General features: G+C 40.4%; 1 protein-coding gene across 4 annotated transcripts; it reads right to left on the bottom strand.

Moving 5' to 3' along the window:
- Positions 1–1,901: 1,901 nt before the first annotated feature.
- accs (1-aminocyclopropane-1-carboxylate synthase homolog (Arabidopsis)(non-functional)) lies at positions 1,902–21,517 on the bottom strand. 4 transcript variants are annotated; one of them, XM_019894269.1, is made up of 16 exons: positions 21,169–21,517; positions 12,896–13,578; positions 9,398–10,092; positions 9,246–9,305; positions 9,084–9,154; positions 8,931–9,000; positions 7,666–7,732; positions 6,736–6,833; positions 6,255–6,332; positions 6,055–6,155; positions 5,093–5,182; positions 4,940–4,985; positions 4,643–4,784; positions 3,699–3,841; positions 3,388–3,541; positions 1,902–2,630 (listed from the first exon to the last, which is right to left on the bottom strand). In XM_019894269.1, the coding sequence occupies exons 2-16, from the start codon at positions 13,533–13,535 to the stop codon at positions 2,212–2,214; spliced, it is 2,874 nt and encodes a 957-aa protein (XP_019749828.1). In that variant the 5' UTR covers positions 13,536–13,578; positions 21,169–21,517; the 3' UTR covers positions 1,902–2,211. The 4 variants fall into 4 exon arrangements, with proteins under 4 accessions (XP_019749828.1, XP_019749827.1, XP_019749829.1 ...); XM_019894268.1 differs by lacking the exon at positions 21,169–21,517 and adding an exon at positions 14,815–15,162; XM_019894270.1 differs by lacking the exon at positions 21,169–21,517 and adding an exon at positions 14,815–15,162 and having other exon boundaries at positions 13,112–13,578.
- Positions 21,518–23,202: the final 1,685 nt, after the last annotated feature.

The following is a 23,202-nucleotide window of genomic DNA, read 5'->3' as shown; positions in this document are numbered from 1 at the left end:
ACAGCACAGTGAGAGAAACCCACCCTCGACTTTTCAAAGTGTCATCACAAATGGCTCCCCTTTGTCGTTCAACTATCGCTCTCTTCGCTTTGCATTCTTGAGGCAGAACTGCTACAGCCCACACAAGGTTTTATAACTTGTACTGTATCTAGAAACTCAGCTGGATATCAATTCTAAAATGCATACAGTATGTTTTATTTTATCCTCTACATGATGACAAAATATAATGATACAGTATCAGCATGGAAAAAGGCATTGTGACACCGTTGTCTTTTCAGTGAATCAATTACCACTTGGAAAGAAAGACTCCTTATTTCCCACAGCATTTTTTTCAGTTTTCATTTGCCAATGACAATTGGGGGGAAAAAAATATTTCCTTCCAACTTTATAAGAAAAGTTTGGAGAATGTATTTTTCTTTTCAGGAATGACTGCCGCAGGTCACAAAGTAATGTCCAATCATGCTTGGGTGAATCTGGTTCGGTAGAACCCAGGAGCCCTGGCCTCAAGCTTATCAAACAGTTTTGGGAAGAACTACAGCAGAAATTGTGAGCCAGGCCCTTGAGTCTTGCATCAGTGAGCTGCATGACTCAATAAACATTTTTTTATAGACACACACACACACACACACACACACACAAAGTGTCATCACAAATGGCTCCCCTTTGTCGTTCAACTATCGCTCTCTTCGCTTTGCATTCTTGAGGCAGAACTGCTACAGCCCACACAAGGTTTTATAACTTGTACTGTACTAAGAAACTCAGCTGGATATCAATTCTAAAATGCATACAGTATGTTTTATTTTATCCTCTACATGATGACAAAATATAATGATACAGTATCAGCATGGAAAAAGGCATTGTGACACCGTTGTCTTTTCAGTGAATCAATTACCACTTGGAAAGAAAGACTCCTTATTTCCCACAGCATTTTTTTCAGTTTTCATTTGCCAATGACAATTGGGGGGAAAAAAATATTTCCTTCCAACTTTATAAGAAAAGTTTGGAGAATGTATTTTTCTTTTCAGGAATGACTGCCGCAGGTCACAAAGTAATGTCCAATCATGCTTGGGTGAATCTGGTTCGGTAGAACCCAGGAGCCCTGGCCTCAAGCTTATCAAACAGTTTTGGGAAGAACTACAGCAGAAATTGTGAGCCAGGCCCTTGAGTCTTGCATCAGTGAGCTGCATGACTCAATAAACATTTTTTTATAGACACACACACACACACACACACACACACACACACACACACACACACACACAGATACAGATAAAGTGTAAGCTGTTTTACTTGCAAAGGGGGACCAAGTCCTTACTCTCTTCAATGGTGATGCACATTTTTTGTACATAAAGCATACTATGTAATTATAGAGCAAAGATTATCAATACATATTCAAATGCAGCCAAGTCAAAATTGCAAAAGTTGAAAATCTATTCTTAATTGGCTTGCTGAATAAATAAAGCTTAAAAAAATCTTAATGTAAAATGACTGCTGTTATGAGTGTATATATGAAAATTCGAATACAATGAAATTGGATCAGAAAAATTTTAATGTTGGTTGTTTTGGTTTCATTACATTTGACATTTAATTCATCAAGAGGGAGAGGTACCGCCTCTCGTCCCTGCCGACTGCTGTCAGGCTGCTGAATAAACACACGTGAAAACCTGGACTCCACCCCACTCACCCATTGTAAATAGCATAGCCACCTTATGCAGCATATATAAGCAGTTGCATATATGCTTATATCTTATATTTTACATTGCATTCTGTACTGTGTACAGTTCATTTGTTTAAAATGTATGTGTGCATGCAAATATTTAGGGTTTTTTTTTCTTCCCTGTAAATTTTGCTGCTGTAGATTGCGAATTTCTCCATTGTGAGACGAATACAGGTTTCTTATCTTATCATACAAATATCATGCCTATGGATGGATTGCAAAGCAAATTGGTCTCCCATCAAATCCCAACTATAAAGCATCATTTCAGATATAAAGCCTGGTCAACCAAATACCTAATTCTTGCGGTCGGTCTCTCAGCTTGAGCCCCACCCCCCGCTCCCATAAATAGAAATACATTTAAAAAAAAAAAAAAAAATCAACCGACCCCCTTTGGGTGTTGAGCTTTTCGCCATAAACATAAAGTCACAACAGAGTTTCTTAGGTGCTGCTCGCTGTAATTTGGCAGCCACATCTTTGCCTGTTTATCCATAATTTTACTTTCTGGCTTGTGCCAAAAGGGTTTGAAAAACATCAAGAATCTCTGGGTCCTCCCCTGCAGACCGCTCTGGCGTGTTCTTTTCCAACCAATCAGAAGAGCGGATTTGATGCTTGAGAGTACCAATCAGAGTGTCCAGGCTCTCTGCAGGCTTAGCGGCTTGGCAGTCAAGCAACACAAGCTCATCAGGGCCCAGCGAGCTCGTGTCAAGAACAGAACACGCCTTCTCCTTCAGCTGGTCTGATGACTTGCTCTGGGGGGATGATGTTGAATTTTCAATAGTAGCATTGTCGGAAGGTGCACTGTCCTCATTCACTGGTCTCTCGCTCTCCTCACTGGCTTCTTTGACAATGAAGAAATCTCTGTTGGTACTGCTTTCTTTGATTTCTTTTAAGGCCTCTCTGATTCTTTTGAGTCCTAAAACAAAACAAAACAAAGTGAACACAAAAGAAGTCAGCAATTGGAATTCAGTTAACGTATGAACGAGGATCTGAGCAAGTAATATCAAAGCTATTCATTCATTTATTGCGCAATAAACAAAAGGTTGAGTGTTCATTTCATACATTTTTACTAAGGACTCCTTAACCCTTAAAGTTTAAGCTAAACATTTGACATTTGAGTAAACTCCCCTTGGATAGCAAAAAAAAAAAAAGGCATTTTTTTTCAGCTGTAGAATATGTGCATCTTAAATACTGAAATGTGACAAGTGCAAGTGTACTTAGCTGTAAACCGATACCCTCGTATGAATGTAATGTTACATTGTTCGGCACACAGACAAGGCTAATGATTGATCATTTATAAAATAATCTCAGTTTGGCATTTTCTAACTGCTAATTTGCTCAGGGCAAAACAATAAAAGTATTGCTTAGCCACAATCTGGTGACATTTTGGTGCCAATGAGTTTTGTTGAAGAACGGGTAAATTGCAGAGCTTCACTTAGACAAAAGTAGGGCTTTGCTGCCACCCTGTGGCTTCTATAGGGAAATATAACCTATTTTCTTTGGGGGCAAGGGGGCAATTATTTGCCGTTCACTATTGGTGGCACGGCTTTGTTCCCCTATCACCTATACAAATAAAAAAATTTAAAAAACATACGGTACTTGTTAATTCGTAGACAATGGCATATACACAATTGGCTATACTAAATATTACTCCTGTATAGATAATGACAGACCAAGTTGAAGGTGGTCCTGTTGGTCAGCGAATACGATGCGAAACCAGCCAGGTGTACAGCAGGAGAAGGCTTGCCCACAGCTTAAGACAACGTTATGTTTGAGGAAGCATCGCCACATATACAACTCCTCCTCAAATGATGGGGATCTGAGAAACTAACAAAAGAGACACGCAAGTGGCATCAAACCCAGTGAATACAATGATTTTAAAGACGATGACTTTCAGCTTGCTATCCAATTACCTTTGCACAAATTAGCATTTGATTATCAACCCAGCATCCAGAGCATCACAATGTGACCTTGGTCAAGTTACCTTCCTGAAGTCAGCCCAGACATACAAAGTAGCAGAACTGTCCAGGTAGTGAATGTCCATTGTCTGCAACTCATCCGTCAGGTAGCGATGAGCAGCTTTCAATCGGCGTCTGTTCTCAGGCAAAAACTCCTTGCTGATCCACTCTACAATGTGACAGTGGGAGGAGTCATTAGCTGGGCCGCAGCAGTGCACATTATGTATTTGTGCAGCACAATTTGCGGCAAAAGCTGAATGGCACAAAGATTTACCTTGGAAGTGAGTGAGAGAGAGACACACATCAATCTGAAGCATACATGTTGAACTCGACTATGCAAACTGATCTTCTACAGCCAGGTTTACCAACTTTATCAAAGAAAGTGTCATCCGATAAAGTGACCCTTTAGTTTGAGAACGGTAATTTTCCACTGTATTGGTATGAATTCGTTACATTTCAAAGGCACTGACATTTGATATCCATGACAGACTTGAATCGTGATCAGGTACACCCTTGCCATCTATCAAGGACCCATTCGTATGCTGCGTTGGCAAAAAAGGCTAAAACAAAATGTATTATTCTAAATGCAAATGCAGATGATTTTTTTATAATTGGTGCTTTGTAAAATAAATGTGAGGGTGTAGCATACAATTTCTATTTCAAGAAATAATTTGAGTTATTCATATATTTGAGTGGTCGTTAAGCAGCTGTCCTGAAAAAAAAAAGGTATCTAAGGTTTAGAAAAGACAACAAACCATTCAATAACATGTCAATCACATGCTTTCATCAACCGACTTGACAACCTCACTGGAACAATCCAGTATGCGCCATTTGTCATGCAAGCAATTCAAAAGGAAGAGAGGTCACACTAAAAATTGTCAGGTTTTGTGCAAGAAATAAAATAAATACATTTTCCAATATTTAGGGTAAAACTACAACGGCAGATTTTTCACAAGGCATTGACCCATACCTCTGTCCTGAAGAAGTTGTGCAACCTGATGCTGAGATGTCCCGGTAACACCATGGAAAGAGCCCAATTTGGTCAAAGCCTCCACAAGGTCTTGGTTCTCAGTATAAAGAGTGCCTATCCTGTTTCCAGCCATTGCAAAGTCCTGGAAAGGGCAAGATGAATTCAACAAGCAAAAGAGCACTGACAGCAAATCTTTCGTAAAGGAAAAGCAGAGAATTTACAGTTCTGTCAGGAGTCATTAAAAAAAATAAAATAAAAAAAGTCGACCGCATAATGTGAAGCAGCACAAGCACGTACCTTGCTCAGCCCCCACATTATATGTGTCCTCTGTGGGTCGGGCAAACTGAAATAAGGGCACATCATTAGCAGTTAAGAGGCGATCTTCAGCCATAATTACCATGATAAAGGGTACACATGAGTAATAATAAAGAGGAGAAGTTAACACCGTACCTTTCTAGACTGAGGACACTGTGAAATGTTACTGATTCATCAAACACTGTCAGCATGTACACTTCATCTATGATGGCATGGATCTCATTTCTAAAGCAGACGGCACAGCGATTTAGCGCAGAATAGCCACATATAGCGCAAAAAGTATGACAACTGTTTTACAACAAAGACAACATGACCTACAGTAGAGGCATACTACACAAGTAGAAAAAAAACCCCACTGTGATTCATGGTTACAGCAGCCGAGTGACTGTGAAGGTCTACACTGGCCTTTTTCTTGGCAAGGCCACTTACAAAACAAAAATGTCAGGACCTTCTGGATCACATTGCTGAAAATGACGATACGATCCTCTCCTCTTTCATCTATAACTGCTTCAAACAACAAAGTGTATGCAGGAAAGGTGATTAAGATTGCACAACTGTCTGTGTCTTATGTGTTGTGTTGTGTTATTTTGTTATTTTGACTTCAAGATGGTGCCGCGAGAGTGGCTGCCTTTCAGGCAGCTCCTATATTTTGTTCTTCTACTTCTTCCTTTCATAACTTTGCTGCTGTGAATTGGGAATTTCTCCATTGGGAGACGAATAAAGGATTTCTTATCTTATCTTATGCTGATTCTTAAGAAGGCTGTTAAAACAACATGAAGGACACGTGTCACTTCTCGTGAGACAGAGGCTATCGACCGTAAAATGTCAAGCTGTGTATGGCGTGTTTTGGCCATGTAAACCCGAATATGCTCAGATTGGGGCTTTTAAAAACCCAAATAAGACTCCTGGGTTACCCCTTTTCTAACCTAAATATGTAAATGTGCTGTCACTTATATAACGCTTTTCTTCAATAATCACAAAAGCCTGGCAATTCTGCAGGGGTGTGTCGAATTTTTATATCTGCTGTATGTTACCTTCAGTGATAAATTATGTTATGCTTTACCAAAAGCATGTATGAAGTGAGAGGCAAAACACACCTTTTGGCAAACTGCAAGAAGGAAAGCATCTCGTTTGGGGTGTAGATCTCAGCAAGAGGATTGTGAGGGTTCACAAGAATAATAGCCCGAATGTTCACCCCCTATTTGAAAAGCGACAGTTGCTCATCAATGAAACAGGATTTGTGCTTCTGGAATTCGCTGTAGAATTGCACCGTGAAGCAAACGGATGCGTAGATTACCTCTTGCTTAGCTCTTTGCATAGCTTCCTCCAGTTTGCTCACGGTGAGGTGAAAAAGTCGACCATCTTCGTTACCATCCTATAAATGTTTTTCAGAAAAAGAAGGTAGGTCTCAGCATCAACAGAAAGCCCGCTGTATCACATTAACTGGAGCTAAAGTGGAAAGAGTGTAGCTGATTGTACTATACACAGTATAATCATGGCAGTATAAGGGACCCCCGATGTCTGTGGGAATATGGAGTCCGTTTGCGGATAGGGAAAATTTGTGAATAATTGACATTCCCTTATAATTGTAATTTTAAAAATATGGGAAAAATGCAAATAAGCAGGGATCTGAAAAAAAAAAGTGATCAAGTGGTGGATGAGGGGTGAGTGTTGTCAAGATAGGTGAATTTGCAAATGCCGTATCACTAATATTCAGGGGTTCAATTGGATATCTACTGTTGATATGAAGCAAATTAATCCAAGATGTGTGTTCCTACCTCAGATTCGAGAGGGGCATGGAACAACTTGACATCACTGTACAACTGCACGTCCTCAGTAATAGCACCATAGAAAGGGCTAGGAATGAGAATGGCATCTACAAAAAAGAAAACATTGTTTTGATATACAATGCCACTTGGACACTGGAGGTGGAAACATTTTCTAGTAAAATGCAAAATGTATAGTGCTTAAAGGGGAACAAAACTTTTAAAAAATGTAAAGAAAATACCATATATGTTCCAGCACCAGTCACGTTAGTCTATTACAGCTTTTATGCAATAAGAATTCAACAGAATAATCAATCAATGTAAAAGGGTGGTGCCCTTTTACAGTGATTGATTATTGTTGAGTGAAATCATTATCAGCTGCAGACCAGAAGCCAGAAGCGCCGGTGGAGAGTTGTTTATTCTTTACTAACTCCTTGGCATTCTTCGTAAACAAGCAGGGGAGGAAATGGCAAACACGTCACCATTTCATCAATTCGCACCCTCGGGAGAGTGAAAAGACCATAGGCGAGAATAAGAAGGTGGATAGAACGTTTTAAACTTCTCTCTCTCTCTCTCTCTCTCTCTCTCTCTCTCTCTCTCTCTCTCTACACCATAGAGCGACGAGCGCACACACACACGCGCGCACACACACACACACACACACACACACACACACACACACACACACACACACACATATATGCACAACGAACAGCTGCTGATAAATAAAATATGTACAAGTCTTGACATCTTGGGTTTAGTTCTTTAAATGGCAAATAGCAGACTTCATTCCCCTATTTTGTGAATACGCACCTCCTAAAATTATATTTCCGGCCACTCTGGTTCATTCAAACTCTCAATTTCCAGCGGTTAATGTGTTTTTTTTAGTTGTCAGCGAGCACAGTGACAGTAAGAGCTTATTATATACATTTGTAAACTTACCTTTTGGGTCACAAATGACTGCTGCAATGCACGAAAAGAGGGCACTACATCCATTCATCACCACAACCTGAAATAAGTACACAAATGAACCGCGTTATTTCACAGCCAAAAATAACCTTGTTGTCACCATGGAGGGCCTGATGATGCACAAATTAATTAAGTTGCTAAACTTGAAGCAAATGGCAGTTTGGCCAATCAAGAAATTCAAATTAACTCAATTGGCAACATCAGCTATAAAAAAGCAAAAAAAAAAACAAAAACAAACGTGTGGCCTTGTTTTTTTTTTTCTCTCTCTCAATTTAAATTAGTTGGAGAATTGCCTACAGCCTGCAAAGCCAGTGTGGGGTAATTCCTCTCATGAAAATTACACCAATAACAATTTCCTCATTCATTTTTAATCACATTCACTAGTCTCAGTCTTCTTCAATACAGCAAATAGTGCTAATTTACCGAGTCATATTTAGAGGCGACAGCCAAGAAGGCATGCTATCGGTATGTCAATCAACGTCAAACGAAGAATTGAATTGAATTGAATTGAATACAACTTTATTGTCAAATTGTCAAAGAACCCCAAATAAAGCTGCCCAAACACTAATTGGAACTGGTTGATGGTGATATGATAGTCTGGATCCTGACTTCTTTCCAGCTGCCATTGTACTTGTATGTCTCCTGCACAATCTGCATGCACATGAAAACAACAGCACGATAACACGTATGTTGCACCTCTTCAAAATGCAAGTCCCCAATCTCTTGCTGTTTAAGAGCATAAACATTCAATTGCAAGACTAACAATGTCAACTGTTTATGTTTGCCAGACAAAGTCAGGAAACTATGACACGTTGAATGAAATTATATGACTACTGTATGATAACATGACAAAACCTCTTTATGTTGTAATAATGAAACTGCTGTATTGATGTAAGTATTGCACAGTAATTATAAGTAATTATTGCACACTTTCGGTAAATCCTATAAACTTCATTTCACTTTTCAATTTTTTTCATTTAACTGAAATTGTTGATCTGATCACCATTGATGTATAAAGGAAAAGGTAGAGGTGAAGTAGAACAATCTCATTTCACTTTTCAATTTTTTTCATTTAACTGAAATTGTTGATCTGATCACCATTGATGTATTTCACAAAAGGTAGAGGTGAAGTAGAACAATCTATATTGCACATGTACATGAAGTCATTGCAAATGTAATGAAATGGTGAGAAAACATTTAACCAGTAACCATTACATTATGAAATGAATTCCACTTACATTGTCAGCTTTCAATAGCTTTGGAGAATGGCAATAGTGAGTTAGAAACTCGGCAACCGCTTCTCTCAGGCTGAAAGAACAAGATTGAAATAGAATTATTCAGAAATTGTCCTTTTTTTTTTTTTAAATTCAAAATAAAGGCAAATCACTTACAACGTATGTCCTCTCCAATCGCCATACTGCAACAGTGCTGGGTCAACATGTAGCATGTCAGATCGGGTCAACTGCATTGGAAAGCAAAGTGAAACTGTACTGTCTCGTACTGTATTAATGCATGACAAAGTTCATCAAAATATAAATCCCAGCACGTATTACCCTTTTATGAAGAAGATCATAGCAGAGCTTGTTCTCGCTTGTGCCCAAATTGATAACACCCTGGGACACGGGGCACAGAGAGATGTAATGACTTTTGCGTTTCTAAAACCTATCTGCTAAATGTTACCGGCACTGTGGAACAGTTGACTCACGTTAGGGTTGTCTATGTCATATCTGTTTGCTCCATAGTGAGCAAAGCCTGCCTGGAGGATGCCTTGTTGCTGTCGAATACTGTTACCACGATTGGACAGGTACACGCTGGCCTCAGGAGACTTCGCACCTCTCACAGTTGCCAACACACTCTCAGAAGATGTGCAGGTTTTGACTGATGGGTGCAGCTCCGACTTCATTGTCGCCTTAGTGGAAACAGCGAGTGCGGAGGGAGCCTGTGTATGTGGCTGAGATGAGGATGGGGCAGAGGAGGCCGTTGATGTCGCCAGGAAAGCTGACTGATGGTCTAGCAGGGAGACGGCGGTGTTAGTGGGTGCCGTTTCGGTGGTCGTAGCACCCTGTCTGACTGCAGTTAACGCCCCAGTGAGCATGTTGAACAGGTGCATCTCATGTTGGCGCTCCCGTTCCGCTCTCTTCTCTTCTTGCTGCTGTCTGCGCTCATCAGCTTGCAACTCCTTCTCGAGCCGTGCCTCCTCCCAGGAGAGGAGGCGATCTTCAGCGCACTGCTGCCACACGAGGAGGTTGGCAAGCGCTTTGTTGAGGGGGCCCTGGCTGCAACACTTTCCACCTCCATGGCCACACACGGTTTTGCCTGCCTTACGACGTCTCCTCTGTTTTGTTGCAGCTGGGGAAGGGAGGCTCTCCTGAGATGTGTCATGTGGCACAGGAACATTGCCTAAGTGGGAAGCAGACGAAGCAATGTTCAGGTCAGTTAAACCTGTGGATGCGAGAAAAGCATAGAGTATCATGACAGTAGTTTCTATTAACTCTTAACATGGAAAAGACAGTAGGCCTATAGGATCAAATGCAAAGCAATGATCAATTACTGTAAAATGAAAAAATAATTCCAAGTAAGTCCAGGCATCGACACTCCTTCCCACTGCTGCCCTCTTTTGTCTGATTCCTATCTCTGACAGACTTGATGGTGATGCATTCTCAATGTTTTTTTATTATTTAGCTGGGCCGCAAAGGGGTCTTAAAATAATTTGTCGAGAATAACAGTACTCCAAATGGTGTTGTTTTTTCCCCCTGCTATTCATAGTCTAATGCTACTTGCCTTTCCACTTTATTTGTCAGGGTTTTAATCCTAGTTGGATGTTGAGTGAATTAAAATTGTCGAAAGCATATTAATATTTTGCGGCACGTTATTAGTGTTCTCAATATTGTTAATGCTAAGCATGAGTAGTTCAAATACTCTAAACATCAATATTATTACCTCACATGCATAAAAGAAAAAAATATTTTTTTGTAAAACAATTGTCTTTTTTGTTTGTTTTGGTTTGCTTTGGTGAGTGATGGGGGGCTATAAAAAATGTCAGGCTGACCCTGCGTGTTGAGGAAAAAAAATAATTGATTGAGCCCTAAGATTTCTCAGAAAAACGATAACTATTCAATACACGGAAAATGGAGGGAAACTGACCACCCCAAAACTAAATGCCTAAATTAACATTTTTGGGGAAAAAAAATCTGATTCTAGATCATAAGAAACCTTGGATCATTAATGATGGCAGCACAGAATGCCCCTGGAGTGAATGGGATTGCGTTTGTGCTAATTTTGCAGATCTGATCAATGATGCCATTGATTTGATCCTGCGGATCAGATCTGTGTAAAGTCTACTCCAAATCTTGAGTCCGGCTGAGTGGAGTTTGTACATTCTCCCTGCCCTTGTGTGGGTTTTCTCTGGGTACTCCTGCTTCCTCCAACTTTCCAACAACATGCATGTTAGATTTATTAATGCCTTTCCCATAAGCGTGAATGTAAGTGTGAAATGTTTGTCTGTGTGCTATGCGATGGCTGATGACCATTTCAAGGTTTATTTTGCCTCTCGCCCAATGTCAGCGTGTAGTTGGACATGAGACACATCACTTGTGAACCTAATGAGGACAAGCAGCAAAAAAATAGATTAATATTGGTTGAAACATTTCCTTTGTTTACATTTCCCTCAGTAGTGAGAGACTGTTGTATTTACCTGTTACGCCGATGAACTAGCAAGTCAAGTTTATATTTATAGCCCTTAATTAAATCATTGCCATTGACAAGTCAATTTCTGTTTTTCAACAGTAATGGGTGGGAGAGCATATGATGCTACTCTACTGTAAATTTCAAACTGGGAAATAGCTTTAGTGATGCACAACCGCCAGTCGATGCCCCATTTTAGATATGAGATCAGTACAGTTCGTCAGTCCACTGTTTGTGAGTCTACTTGGAGAAATGGCTATTAAAAAAAAATGTAAAAAGGCAGAATCAAACTTTTTTTTTCAAGTGAAAGGAGAGGGTCTATTCTCTAATTTAGTATATATAATCATTGCCAAAAAATCCTGTTGGTGTCAAAATGCTCTAAAATGGCTGGCAGTGAAGGAGTTTTAATTACAAGTGTCTCAAGGGGAGTCACAAACCTACAGTGGACAAATATTTGCAACATTTGCTTATCTAAACCCCAGCTATCAATAGCATTTGACATAAGCCAAAATCTTAGCACAACCACCGGCCACCGAATAGGCGAGCCATGTTGCGTCCATCCATCCACATTTTCTGATCTGTTTATCCTCACAAGTTTTCACGGAGCATGCTGGAGCCTATCCCAGCCGCCTTCGGGCAGTAGACGGGCCTGAACTGGTTGCCAGCCAGTTGCAGGACAAACATACACATATAATAACCATTAGTGGTAAAAGTCACACCTATAGGGATTAGTTAAAGTGTTCCATTAACCTGCCACGCAAGTTTTTTGGAATGTGGGAGGAAACCAGAGCATCCTGAGAAGCGATGTTTCAAAACATGTTTTTTTTTTTTCTGTCACATGAGGAAGCATCTCTTTTTCTCCGTTGTGGCGTGGCCTCAATGGAGGAGTTATGTTTGCATCCCCCCTATCAAACTCTTGCAAGAAATGTGAGGTGAAATGACACTTTGCCTTCGGTTTGAACGAAGCATAACGGGCTCTATGAAAACAAATTTTTCCAATTAGCAGAAAATTCCACCGTTAGAAAAAGAGAAGTACTATTAAGCACTTATAGTGGTTGAACTGTATGTGATATTTTAACTTCAACCTAAAATATCCTTTAAATTCCTCACAGGACGGAGTAATATTATTGTTGCAAACCATACCCACAATAATTAATGCTGACTACATTTACATGCCGTCAATAGAGTATTCAGGTAAAGGTCAAAATTCAAATGTTTTAAACATTGAGAACAAATCGTTTAAATGCGTAGGAAGACCAAGTTCCTCCTTTATCCTTTGATCCGTTTTTTGTTATGTTGAAAAATTATATACTTGCAAAATCCACAAAGCAGAGGTTGACTTTTTTTTTGCATGTAAACGGAATCAATGTTAAATTACTAAAGCTCTGACCCTTTCAATCAAAATGTAACATTATCTTTGTACAGTTTTCAGTTAAAATTTCACAAGTGTCAATAATGTTGTGATGCAATGTCTGCTGTAAAAAATAATGTACCGGTAATTTAAAAAAAAAAAAACAACCTGAAGGGGAAATTTTTGAAAAAGCAGAATTGTCGCCTTGAGCGAGTATATCCTCTGTTCCGAGTAAAGATCTTCCATCGGTTTCTGGTTCATCTCCTGATCTGGAACACAGATCTGGTTGTGCAACATCAGTGTTCAGCAGGATTGCCTCAGCATCCTCACATTTTACATCCAGTGGATCTTCAGTTTTAGGGGGCTGACCAAATAGAAACCCACCCGAAGTAGCTGGACCAAAAGAGCCTAGGGAGTAATTCCCCTGCAATGAGTCACTTCTATCTGGGCTTTGATACAAATGGTGCGCAACAAATGTTCCACCCTGAGTGGATGATGTGAGAGCCGGTCGGTTAGCTAAAACTCGATCCATCACATCGTAAAATTTCCAAGATCTCGATTTGTGGTTGTCCTTAATACGACGATACTCCAGCTTCATCTTTTTAATTTTCTCCCTGCACTGGTCGCCTGTGCGGAACATGCCCTTTTCGCGCAGAATGAGTGCGATGCGGTCAAACACACGCTGGTTGCGCAATGAGCTTTCCAATTCTATCTGGATGGAGTCCTCGGACCACAGCTGGAGCAGCTCCACGATCTCTTGGTCTGTCCAGTTGCTGCCTCGCTCGTGCCTTCTGCAATGAGGGTCCATCTTTCCTCTGGCTGGAGGTTATGTGACGACGTTATCTGCAAAACTGGCAAGAAGAATCAGCAAGCTAAACATTATCATCACAACTTGAGACACACAGACGTACACGTATGTAGTATAGTATTTCAGAATACAGTCAGGCTGCAACAAACGCTTATTTTAGTAGTTGACTAATCACCAACAGTAATCACGATTAGTCGACAAATCGGATCATATCGTCAGCCTCCTAAAGTAACTGCTTCAGTCTTTTTTTTTCCCAGAAAACTTTTTTTTTTACCAGATTCTGATTTCATTTCAGGTGTATAAATAAATGATCTGTTTAACTTTGAATGTAGCCGATATTTAAGATTTTTTAAAATGACTTAAGCCATTATTTTAAGAGGGCGACGGTATGCAAATCACAGCATACAGCACTAGCAAGCAGCTCCTCTTATAGACCATTATCTGACATCTTGAATTCCTCAAGGTATGTAAAAATTAATCATGAAGAAAATTATGATCGTACATTCAAATTTTATTCAATTTCCAGCATTCCTTGGGCAATCTAAAAACAAAGACAATTATGCTGATAGTACAATATTTGAACTTTTAGTTAAGTACTGTTGCCTTTAACATTTATAACAATGTTAGGTGCATTTAAACATAGAACAAAAAACTGCATAGTTACAGTATACACACCAATTACTGTTATGAATACAAATTATCGTCATATAAAAATACATTTTAACTTCAATTGCCTTAAATGCCTTATAAATTCTGTTTTTACATTTACAAGACTGTGCTACCATCTGAGTAAATTTGGGCTCAAGAAAACAAAATTAAACACATCTTTAAAGTATTCAATCATATTTCAAAACCAAATGAGGTAGACAGCGAAATCGAAAAGTACATTCTCCACAAAAATGAAGTTTTCGTCTCAATAAAAGACAATGAAAAAGTTCATTTTGTGCTCAGTGCTCACAATTTGTACTACGTTCCACCTCTCATCTTAGTCTACAGTACTCTGTTGTTCATTGCCAGGAAGGTGAACATTTCTATGTGTTCTGGCGGAACGCTTGCTAGCTTTTGAGCGCAGATGTTCCTTGCTGCAGTGAAGATCCGCTCCGACGGGATGGAGGTAGCGTTAAAAAAAAACATCGTCGCCACATTTCCTATTCAGTTATAGCATTGCTGTAACGATGTTTGCAATACACACAGTGGGATAAGTGCTGATGTCATTGTTGTTCTAAAGATCATATTAAAGTTTACATTACAACTCTACAGCTATGAATAACTCACTCACGTTGACATTAATGTTAGCAGCTAAGCTAACCAGACAAGCTGTTTACAGAATCCGAGACGACTGTCCCTCGTCGTCAGAAATAGAATCGGACAAAAGGTGCTTCCGTCGCAAATGCTCGCGCATTGCCGTCGTGCTGCCATGAAAGGCAATTTCTACTTTGCATATTCTACATTGCACATTCTTCGCTCTGACGTCTTCGTTGAAATGTTCCCAAACTTTCGATGTCCGATGACGGTTAGCCATTATAGCATTAGCATACTACACTGACTGTATCCTGTTCATTCCGACTGGTGGGTGTAGGCGTAGCTTTGCCAGTGGCATCACAGCTGGCCCGGATCAACGCTACTGCGCATGTGCGTCAACTGGGCACAAAAAAATGCAGACTGGGCGGCGGGAGTCACAGATGCCGCTTTCAGGGGAGAAACAAAACTGCAAAAATAATATTGACTAGTCGAGGACTTAAATTAATTGTCGACGCTTTTGGTCGTCGACGTCGTCATCGACTAATTTTGGCAGCCCTAGAATACACGTTGAGTAGAAAGTAGTTTAAGGCTTTGTTTGAATTTGCACATAGTCTGATTCTTTTAGGGGGCAGGCCGAGTCAAAAAACGTTTGCATGATTTAAATCAAGCGTGTCCAAACTACTGCCATCCATTTATTAGCGGCCTGCGGCATAAACTAAAACGAACATTTAACACGGCCAGTGTCATTTGCCTGCATTGTACTACAGTGCTTCCATTTCCAAAATCTGTGGCAAGGCAGGAGAAGAGAAATTCATTCTCTCGCATCCTGGTTTTCAGCCAATCACACATCATTCCATAAATCCATGACTCCAAGGTCGGTTTAGTACAAAACACTTCTGTTATGGTTTTAAATGTGGAAATGTGATTTGTTTTGCTCAGGGCAAGGGTGGATGGATCTGAGCCTCCTTTGATTTTTCTATATGTGGACCTGGAAAGAAAAAGACTTGACACCACTTGTTGAAGTATAAGAGTGTTATTTTTGGATTAAATAATTTCAACTCCTCTTTGAATTTCAAGTCCATACTTTTGACTTATTATGTACTATGAATCTTCAAAAGGGGTTTTAAAACCAGTATGAAGATCAAACCTCCTGAACTTCAATTACAATTATATTAATGTACTTTTCAAATGGGGAAGGTTGCACTTTCACAAGAGCATAATTTGTGAAACCCTCATGAAAACATATTTACAGTTTTACACAGATCATTGTCCTCTCTGAGTACTTGGCAACCCCGCCCAAATCATAAGCCTGTGCTGAAAAAATTCAAAAACAGTTCTTGTTGAGGAAAATTATCCGATTTGACTTTTCAAGCAAGGTGCATGCTTGAGCGCTGTGGCCAGGCGCTCGCCTGGTTTAAAATACAATATCTGTGCTTAGTGTGTATCCGCCGCCGAATGTCTCCCGAAAGTGGTGATTCGACGGGCCACACAAACTCGCTTATATTTGAGTGACACTGTTTTCGTGTTTCATTGCGTTCGCGTATTTCCGTTTTACCTCTTTGCACCACTAAATATGTCCCAATTTAAATAATCACTTCGCAATTTCTCGTAAAATCAAGTGCACGCGATATAAAACTGCAAACATTTCTCGAATTAGTACTTTGATAAACCCCCTTCAAAAAGTAGGCATAAAATTGACGTTGTTGTTTTACTCACCTATTTAGTGCTCCGCTGACGTCAAAGAGGCGTTTGACCATATGTTTTATTAATGCAAACTTCTTTGCACGATATAACCTTGCCGACAGGTCATTTATTTTAACAAAGTTGTGTCTCGCTTTAGGTCGCACGTCGACACACACACGCAGTGTCACGCACACACGCAACTGCGGTCAGGCCAGTCTACACTCGCAAAATTAAAGTCAAACCAGCCGCCAGCGCGATTGTTAATACTGTGCATTACGGTAATCTGCCGCCAGCGAGCGGCGTTGGCTGCCTTCAAAATAAAAGCACTACAACTAATGCATGCACGTCAGTGTTTTATTTTTAAAATAAAGTAATAAAATAATTTCTTGGCTGTCAGGCAACGATGAGTTCACCCGGGGAGAATGAGAAGTCTCTCAGAATAGCACCAAGAAGTCTAAACATTTGTCGAATTTGTACTTTGATAACGCCCTTCAGGGGCGTCACTAGGTTTCAAGAACAAGGGGGGCTTAGCCCCAAGGGGAACACAGCCCCTTTAGGTGGGTCCGGAGGCATGCCCCCCCGGGAGAATTTTTTTTCTACATTCTGTTAAAAATCCATCAATTCCGTGCACTTTGAGAGCAAAATGAAGAGGCTATGAAGAACTACACACATCACATTAGTATCCTCTTTACTATGATGGGGCTTCCTCCCCTGGACTTTAACTGGACTAGATAATAGAAATTATAAAGAGTTCAAAAGTTCAATCTTGGTTGTTCAAGGGAATTAGAAGGATGCCCGATAACATAACCTATATGACAGTAGTCCTATATTCCTCTCTACCAAAATGTATTAATATATGCTTAGCCCCCAGAAGACTATGTATTTTGAGATGTCTGCCGTGATATGCAATTAAATTAGTACAATGAAATGCAAAAGCTTCATCACTTTGGAAAAACACAAGTTTGCTTCTCAATAATACTTACTGTAAGCTCCGATTGCATTTTGGGAACAGCCTTGCAAGTAAAATTAGCCTTGAGATCTGATAGACTCACCTGTCCAGCAGAGCTCCCCCCGGCTCACTCTCTGTGCGTCTTTAGCCTGATTCCTATCAAATAAATAAATTGATTTTATATTTATTTATTTATTTTATATAGGCCAAAATCTCAATAGGTGTTGCCTCAAAGAGTTGGTGTAGTGATTATTTATGTATTTAATAATAAAATGTTGATTAATTTTTATTAAGCACCGCCTTAATTTATCAAAAAGTGAACACTTGTTACAGTGCAGTTTCTGCTGTTACTGGAGATATTTTAGCGGACTATAGTCACTAGTTTTACCAGCATGGATGCATTGAATATTTAATTTACCTTTCTAAAAAATTGTCGAAGATCCATGCTGTCGACTCAACCTGACTTTCGGCAATGAACTGTCAGTTGTTGCGTTAGCATTTGATGTGGCGATGGTGACAGACACGTCAAATGCTAACGCAACACCTGTTGCGTTCAGGAAACCTGGGAGATTTAACATTACAATAATGGCAGGTTATCGAAATATAATTTAAAATGGCCACATTACATTGATTTTGATGCAATATATTAGCAAAAGTACAGGAAAAATAAATAAGACTTTTTTTTAAATAATGCAATGAAATTATTTAGGGGGGCTAAAGACATTTTTAGGGAGGCTGAAGCCTCCCTAAAATAGGCCTAATGACGCCCATGACGCCCTTCAAAAAGTAGGCATAAAACGGATGTTATTGATTTACTCAACAGATTTAGTGCTGTGCTGCACGTCAAAGAGGCGTTTGATCATGTGTTAGTCATACAGACTCGTTTGCACAATATAATCTTGCCGAGTGATCATTTATTTTAACAAAATTGAGCCTCGCTTTCGATCGCGCGTCGACACACACACACAAACACACACACACACACACACGCACGCACGCACGCACGCACGCGCTCAAATCTCGCGCTCGCGCTCGCACGCACGCCCGCACACACACACAAACACACACACACACACACACACGCACACACACACACACGCAACTGTGGTCAGGCCAGCCTCCACTCGCAAAACGGAAGACAAATCAACCGCCACAGAGATAATTCCGTGCATAACGGTTTACGGGACAACTAAAATTCATTTTTAATGATGTTTTAAAAATCTTCACAACGGTTTTTGGCGCTATTCTGAGAGAGTTTTCATTCTCACTGGGTAAAATCGTCATTGCCTGACAGCCAAGAAATTATTTTATCACATTTTAAATCCAAACCACTGGTGTGCATGCATTAGTTGGTGCACTTTTATTTTGAAAGTCACCAGCGCCGCTCGCTTGCGGCAAATTACCCTAATGCAGAGTAGTCACAATCGCTGTGCGGCTGGTTTGACTTCAGTTTTGCGAGTGCAGGCTGACCTGACCGCAGTCACACGCACGAACCAAATCGGACCGATTCTCCTCGAATTTTTCCAATACAGTGCAGTCTTCAATATAATATTAAAACCTCGATTCCGATAGATGGTATGTTGTTCTTGTTCATAAAAACACATTTTACCATAATCATAATTTCCTGAATTTATATAAAGGAATACATTTTCATTCATTTCACCAAATAACTTAATGCAGGGAGATAACAATATATCTCTGTTACGTAGTTATGTCAAATAACTAAATTAGTGTAATATAACAAAGAAATACGTAAATATGTTTTTAATATCGTAAATTATATTTTGCATTTGACGGGGGTTCCCATTCTCGATGGACGACACACCGAAATCGGTCGAGGTATTTCGCAACTCACAGATTAGAGGCGTTCGAATGCACTTTTCCAGGTCGGAGGTCGAAACGTTCCGACTTCCCACTACCTTGAATGCAGCATAACAATTGGCCGCTCCCGATTGAAGCCAGAGGGAAGCCTTCTTAAGTTGCTCTTGTTACTGGTAATGTGTTGGGTTTTTTTCCACCGAAAACACCGCTATCTGTGCGTGTTTTACTCTAGTGAAGTTAGTTGTCTTTCATTATTGATGGTTTTGACAACATGAAGCAGACGAATCTTTGAGTAGCACTCGGAAATGTACCTTGTAAGAAAAAATATATAATAATCGCATGCTTACTAGTGAAATGAGCATGTTGCACTTCTCCCACACTTATTGATATAACCGTAAGCCACACCCGGTGGCTTTTCGCTGTATAGACAGAACGTAACGAGAAACATCGCACAGAAATCCATGTATTCAAGCGAAGCAAAATCAGAATGGCAACGCAACATGGCCGCCAGCAACATCACTTGTCGCACAAACTTGTGCTGTTCTTAGCGCCCTCTACTACAGTGATATAATTCATCTGTAACGTGAATATAAATCCACAAGATGCCGCTATCAGACGTCCGTCGTAAAACAATAAGTCGTAAGAGTCTTTTCTTTTTTTTAAACACATAATTCTGTCCAATTTGTATTGTAAACGTATAGGTCCAGTGGTTAGTGCGTCGACTTCACAGTGCAGAGGCGCAGGGTTCGATTCCAGTTCTGGTCTCCTAGTGTGGAGTTCACATGTTCTCCCTGAGCCTGCGTGGGTTTTCTCAGGGTACTCCTGTTTCCTCCCACATTCCAGAAACATGCATGGCAGGCTGATTGAACACTAAATTGTCCCTAGGTGTGAGTGTGAGCGTGGATGGTTGTTCTCTGACTGTACCCTGCGATTGGCTGGCAACCAGTTCAGGGTGTCCCCCTCCTACTGCCCGAAGACGGCTGGGATAGGCTCCAGCACACCCGGCGACCCTTGTGAGAATAAAGTGGATCAGAAAATGGATGGACGAGGGTCGCGGGCGTGTTGCAGCCTATTGCAGCTGCCTTCGGGCAGTAGGCGGGGGACACCCACTTTTTGCCAGCCAATCGCAGGGCACACATATGCGAACAACCATTCATGCTCTCAATCACACCTAGGGACAATTTGGAGTGTTCCATTAACCTTCTGTGCATGTTTTTTGAATGTGCAAGGAAACTGGAGTACCTGGAGAACCCCCCCCCCCCAAAAAAAGTGTATAACTGTGTTGTGCTACCTTTTTTATTTTATTTTTTCAATCCTGCTGTTTTACCCTGTACCGCTGTAACACTAATGTAATTAAATTCAATTTCCAGCCTCTCTCTCTCTGAGACTAATAAAGGACTTATCTTAATTCTTCTTATATATTAATATGTGACTACAGATAACACATGAGTCAACATTCAGCAAGAAAAAAAATCCGGGTATCAAGATGACAAAAACATGAAGCGCAGAACATAAAACAGGCTCAAGCCCCGCCCCTTCCAACAATTACGGTGACCCGAATCAAGCACGCTCTGGATACCGTCTAAGTGACGCATTTCCTGGACAAAGGAGAAGGTTTGTTGTCATTCAGCCGGTTGTCAACGCGCTTGCATCCTGCGCTGACTCCACGCAGCTTCCATTCACCCGCTTTGTCACTGTCTAGTTAACCTATGTGGAACTCTGTCTTATGAGCAAGGGGTATTGACTGTAATGGAAGAAGGAATTGCTTTCGAAGCTTGAAGTCACCCGGCAAAATAGAATCATCCTGAAGATGGCAAGTTGGTTGTGGACGACAGGCTAGCATTAGATCTCCAATCCAAAGATGTGGATAACGTCTTGAGCCGGCAATATCGATTTTAAGTTAAACGGCAAGTGGCGAGAGAAAGAATCAGTACTCACCCGACTGGAGAAGGGGATGGGTAGGCATGACGTCTTGGATTTTGACGTGACATGGTACGAGTGGCTTTTTGTTGTTGAAACTACGAGTAAAACGTGTTCCCCACAGGGTGGGTCGCTATGGAAAAGTGGGTGGGAGCAAACGAAGGGTTAGTAGAAAGCTCAATTGTATTTTAGCCTTAAATCGGTAACACAGCTGCCGACAAGCATCTCACCAGTCTGCCCAGTCAAGTGAATCCGTTCCCAGTCTCGATTCCAGGCGATGTGATCCGGTGCAGGTGTACCTCGTTCTTCCAAGGGAACCGCTCTCCGCGGTGCGTCCTCTGAAGTTTGTTGGAGGTAAGACTCAGTCCCTTGTCCATATATATGTATATATGTTTCCGTTGCATATCGCCAATTTCTGATTCATGGCTTTATTTGCCCAGTACATCCACCCTTCTCAGCTTCTGTCAGATGTGCATTAATTTTCCCACATCATTATCCACGCCATGCTATAACCACCTCCCTCATCATTTGCATTCATCTCAGTGAAGTGGGAATTGATATTAAGTAAAATTCACTGTACACTAGATATGCAGAAAATCCAACCTGACCGACCCCCCCACCACCACCACCACCACCACCACAAAAAAAAAAAACAACTATATTTTTACAATGGTAGCTATCTCTTAAATTGTGAGGTGCGGAAAACAAAATCAGACAAAAAATTTAAATGGCCTTTGGGCAATCATTGTAGATCTGTTTCCTCCCCTTTCAGTATGCATGTTGATATTAGGGGTCAAGGTCACCATAGCTCGACAGTTAGAATTCAAGATTTGGCCTTAGCAGTAATTTATGGAGGCTCATAGCATCGACATACACTGTAATATTCAAGTGATGTGGCTTTTTAAAAATTGATTTAATGTCAGATCCCATTTGATTTGGAACACACATTCTGTATATTGCACTGCATACATATTCATACAGTTGCTCCATATTTATTTATCGAGAAAAGCTACTTTTATTTTTACAGTATTATCGATTCACCCTTGACATCGCCTCATCATGTGTTAATTCCTCCATGAAAAGGTTTCAGCAATGCAGATTAAAATTCAGCTCTAGGTTTCTTGGAATCAGACAGTATTTATCAGAGGCACAACATAGTCAAGCTACAGAGAACAATGTAGGAAGACAAGATTCCGTTAGGGTAAGTTCTCAGTGACAATAATGTGTGAATAGTGTTTTATAAAAAAGAACTGTACATGGATCTCCCCGGTAACCATTGTTTCTAGACTGCATTTCTATCTGGAGTTCCCACTGTCTAAAGCAGTAAGAGGAAAAAATGGTTTTGATGAAGAGAAATTTAATCTCAGTGCTGTCACTCAATTTCCCGTTCATCTCAGACAAAGGCTCTTTTGCTACTACTGTGTCCTGACTGAGCACAGCGCAATATGTTGGTTTTTTTCTGTCACCCTGAGCTCCATCTACTCTTATGAATGGATGCTCACCTGTCAAAGTTCTGCACCATCACTGCAACATACTGCTGTGCATTCTTTTGGAGGACAGCCCAAAGCACATGGTGGGTGTTGATTTGGCTTGGGCACAGCCTGAAATAGAACTTCAGTGCTGGTTATGTTGTGCTACCTACCTACATCTCCTAAGCCAGCAAGTTACAATTTTAACAGCATTGCTTGCTTGACTGTTAGTTGACCCCATTTCTTCTGTGATATTGATGTATTTATATGTAATTAAATATATATATATATATATATATATATAATGTTTTCTTACATTAACTTTCGCTGTTCGGACAGTGTAAGTGTGGTGAAGTAATACTTGCAGAACATGTTTTGCTGTTGACAATGGTCAACGGCGGAGCCCTATCCTTAAAAAAATTATATTTTAAGAATAGCGGGTGTGTGTTTTATATATATGTTTAATATGAACGCTTCCAAGAATGTATCACTCACAAAATTATGATTTACTTAGCAGTGACATTTCAATAATGTGCGTTGCGCACACACACACACACACACACACACACACACACGCACGCAC

The sequence above is a fragment of the Hippocampus comes genome, unplaced genomic scaffold, assembly GCF_001891065.2.
Source record: "Hippocampus comes isolate QL1 unplaced genomic scaffold, H_comes_QL1_v1.1 scaffold104, whole genome shotgun sequence".
NCBI classification, from domain to species: Eukaryota; Metazoa; Chordata; class Actinopteri; order Syngnathiformes; family Syngnathidae; genus Hippocampus; species Hippocampus comes.
The sequence above is the reverse complement of the archived record's forward strand: the minus strand, read 5'-3'. Positions and strand labels throughout refer to the sequence as shown.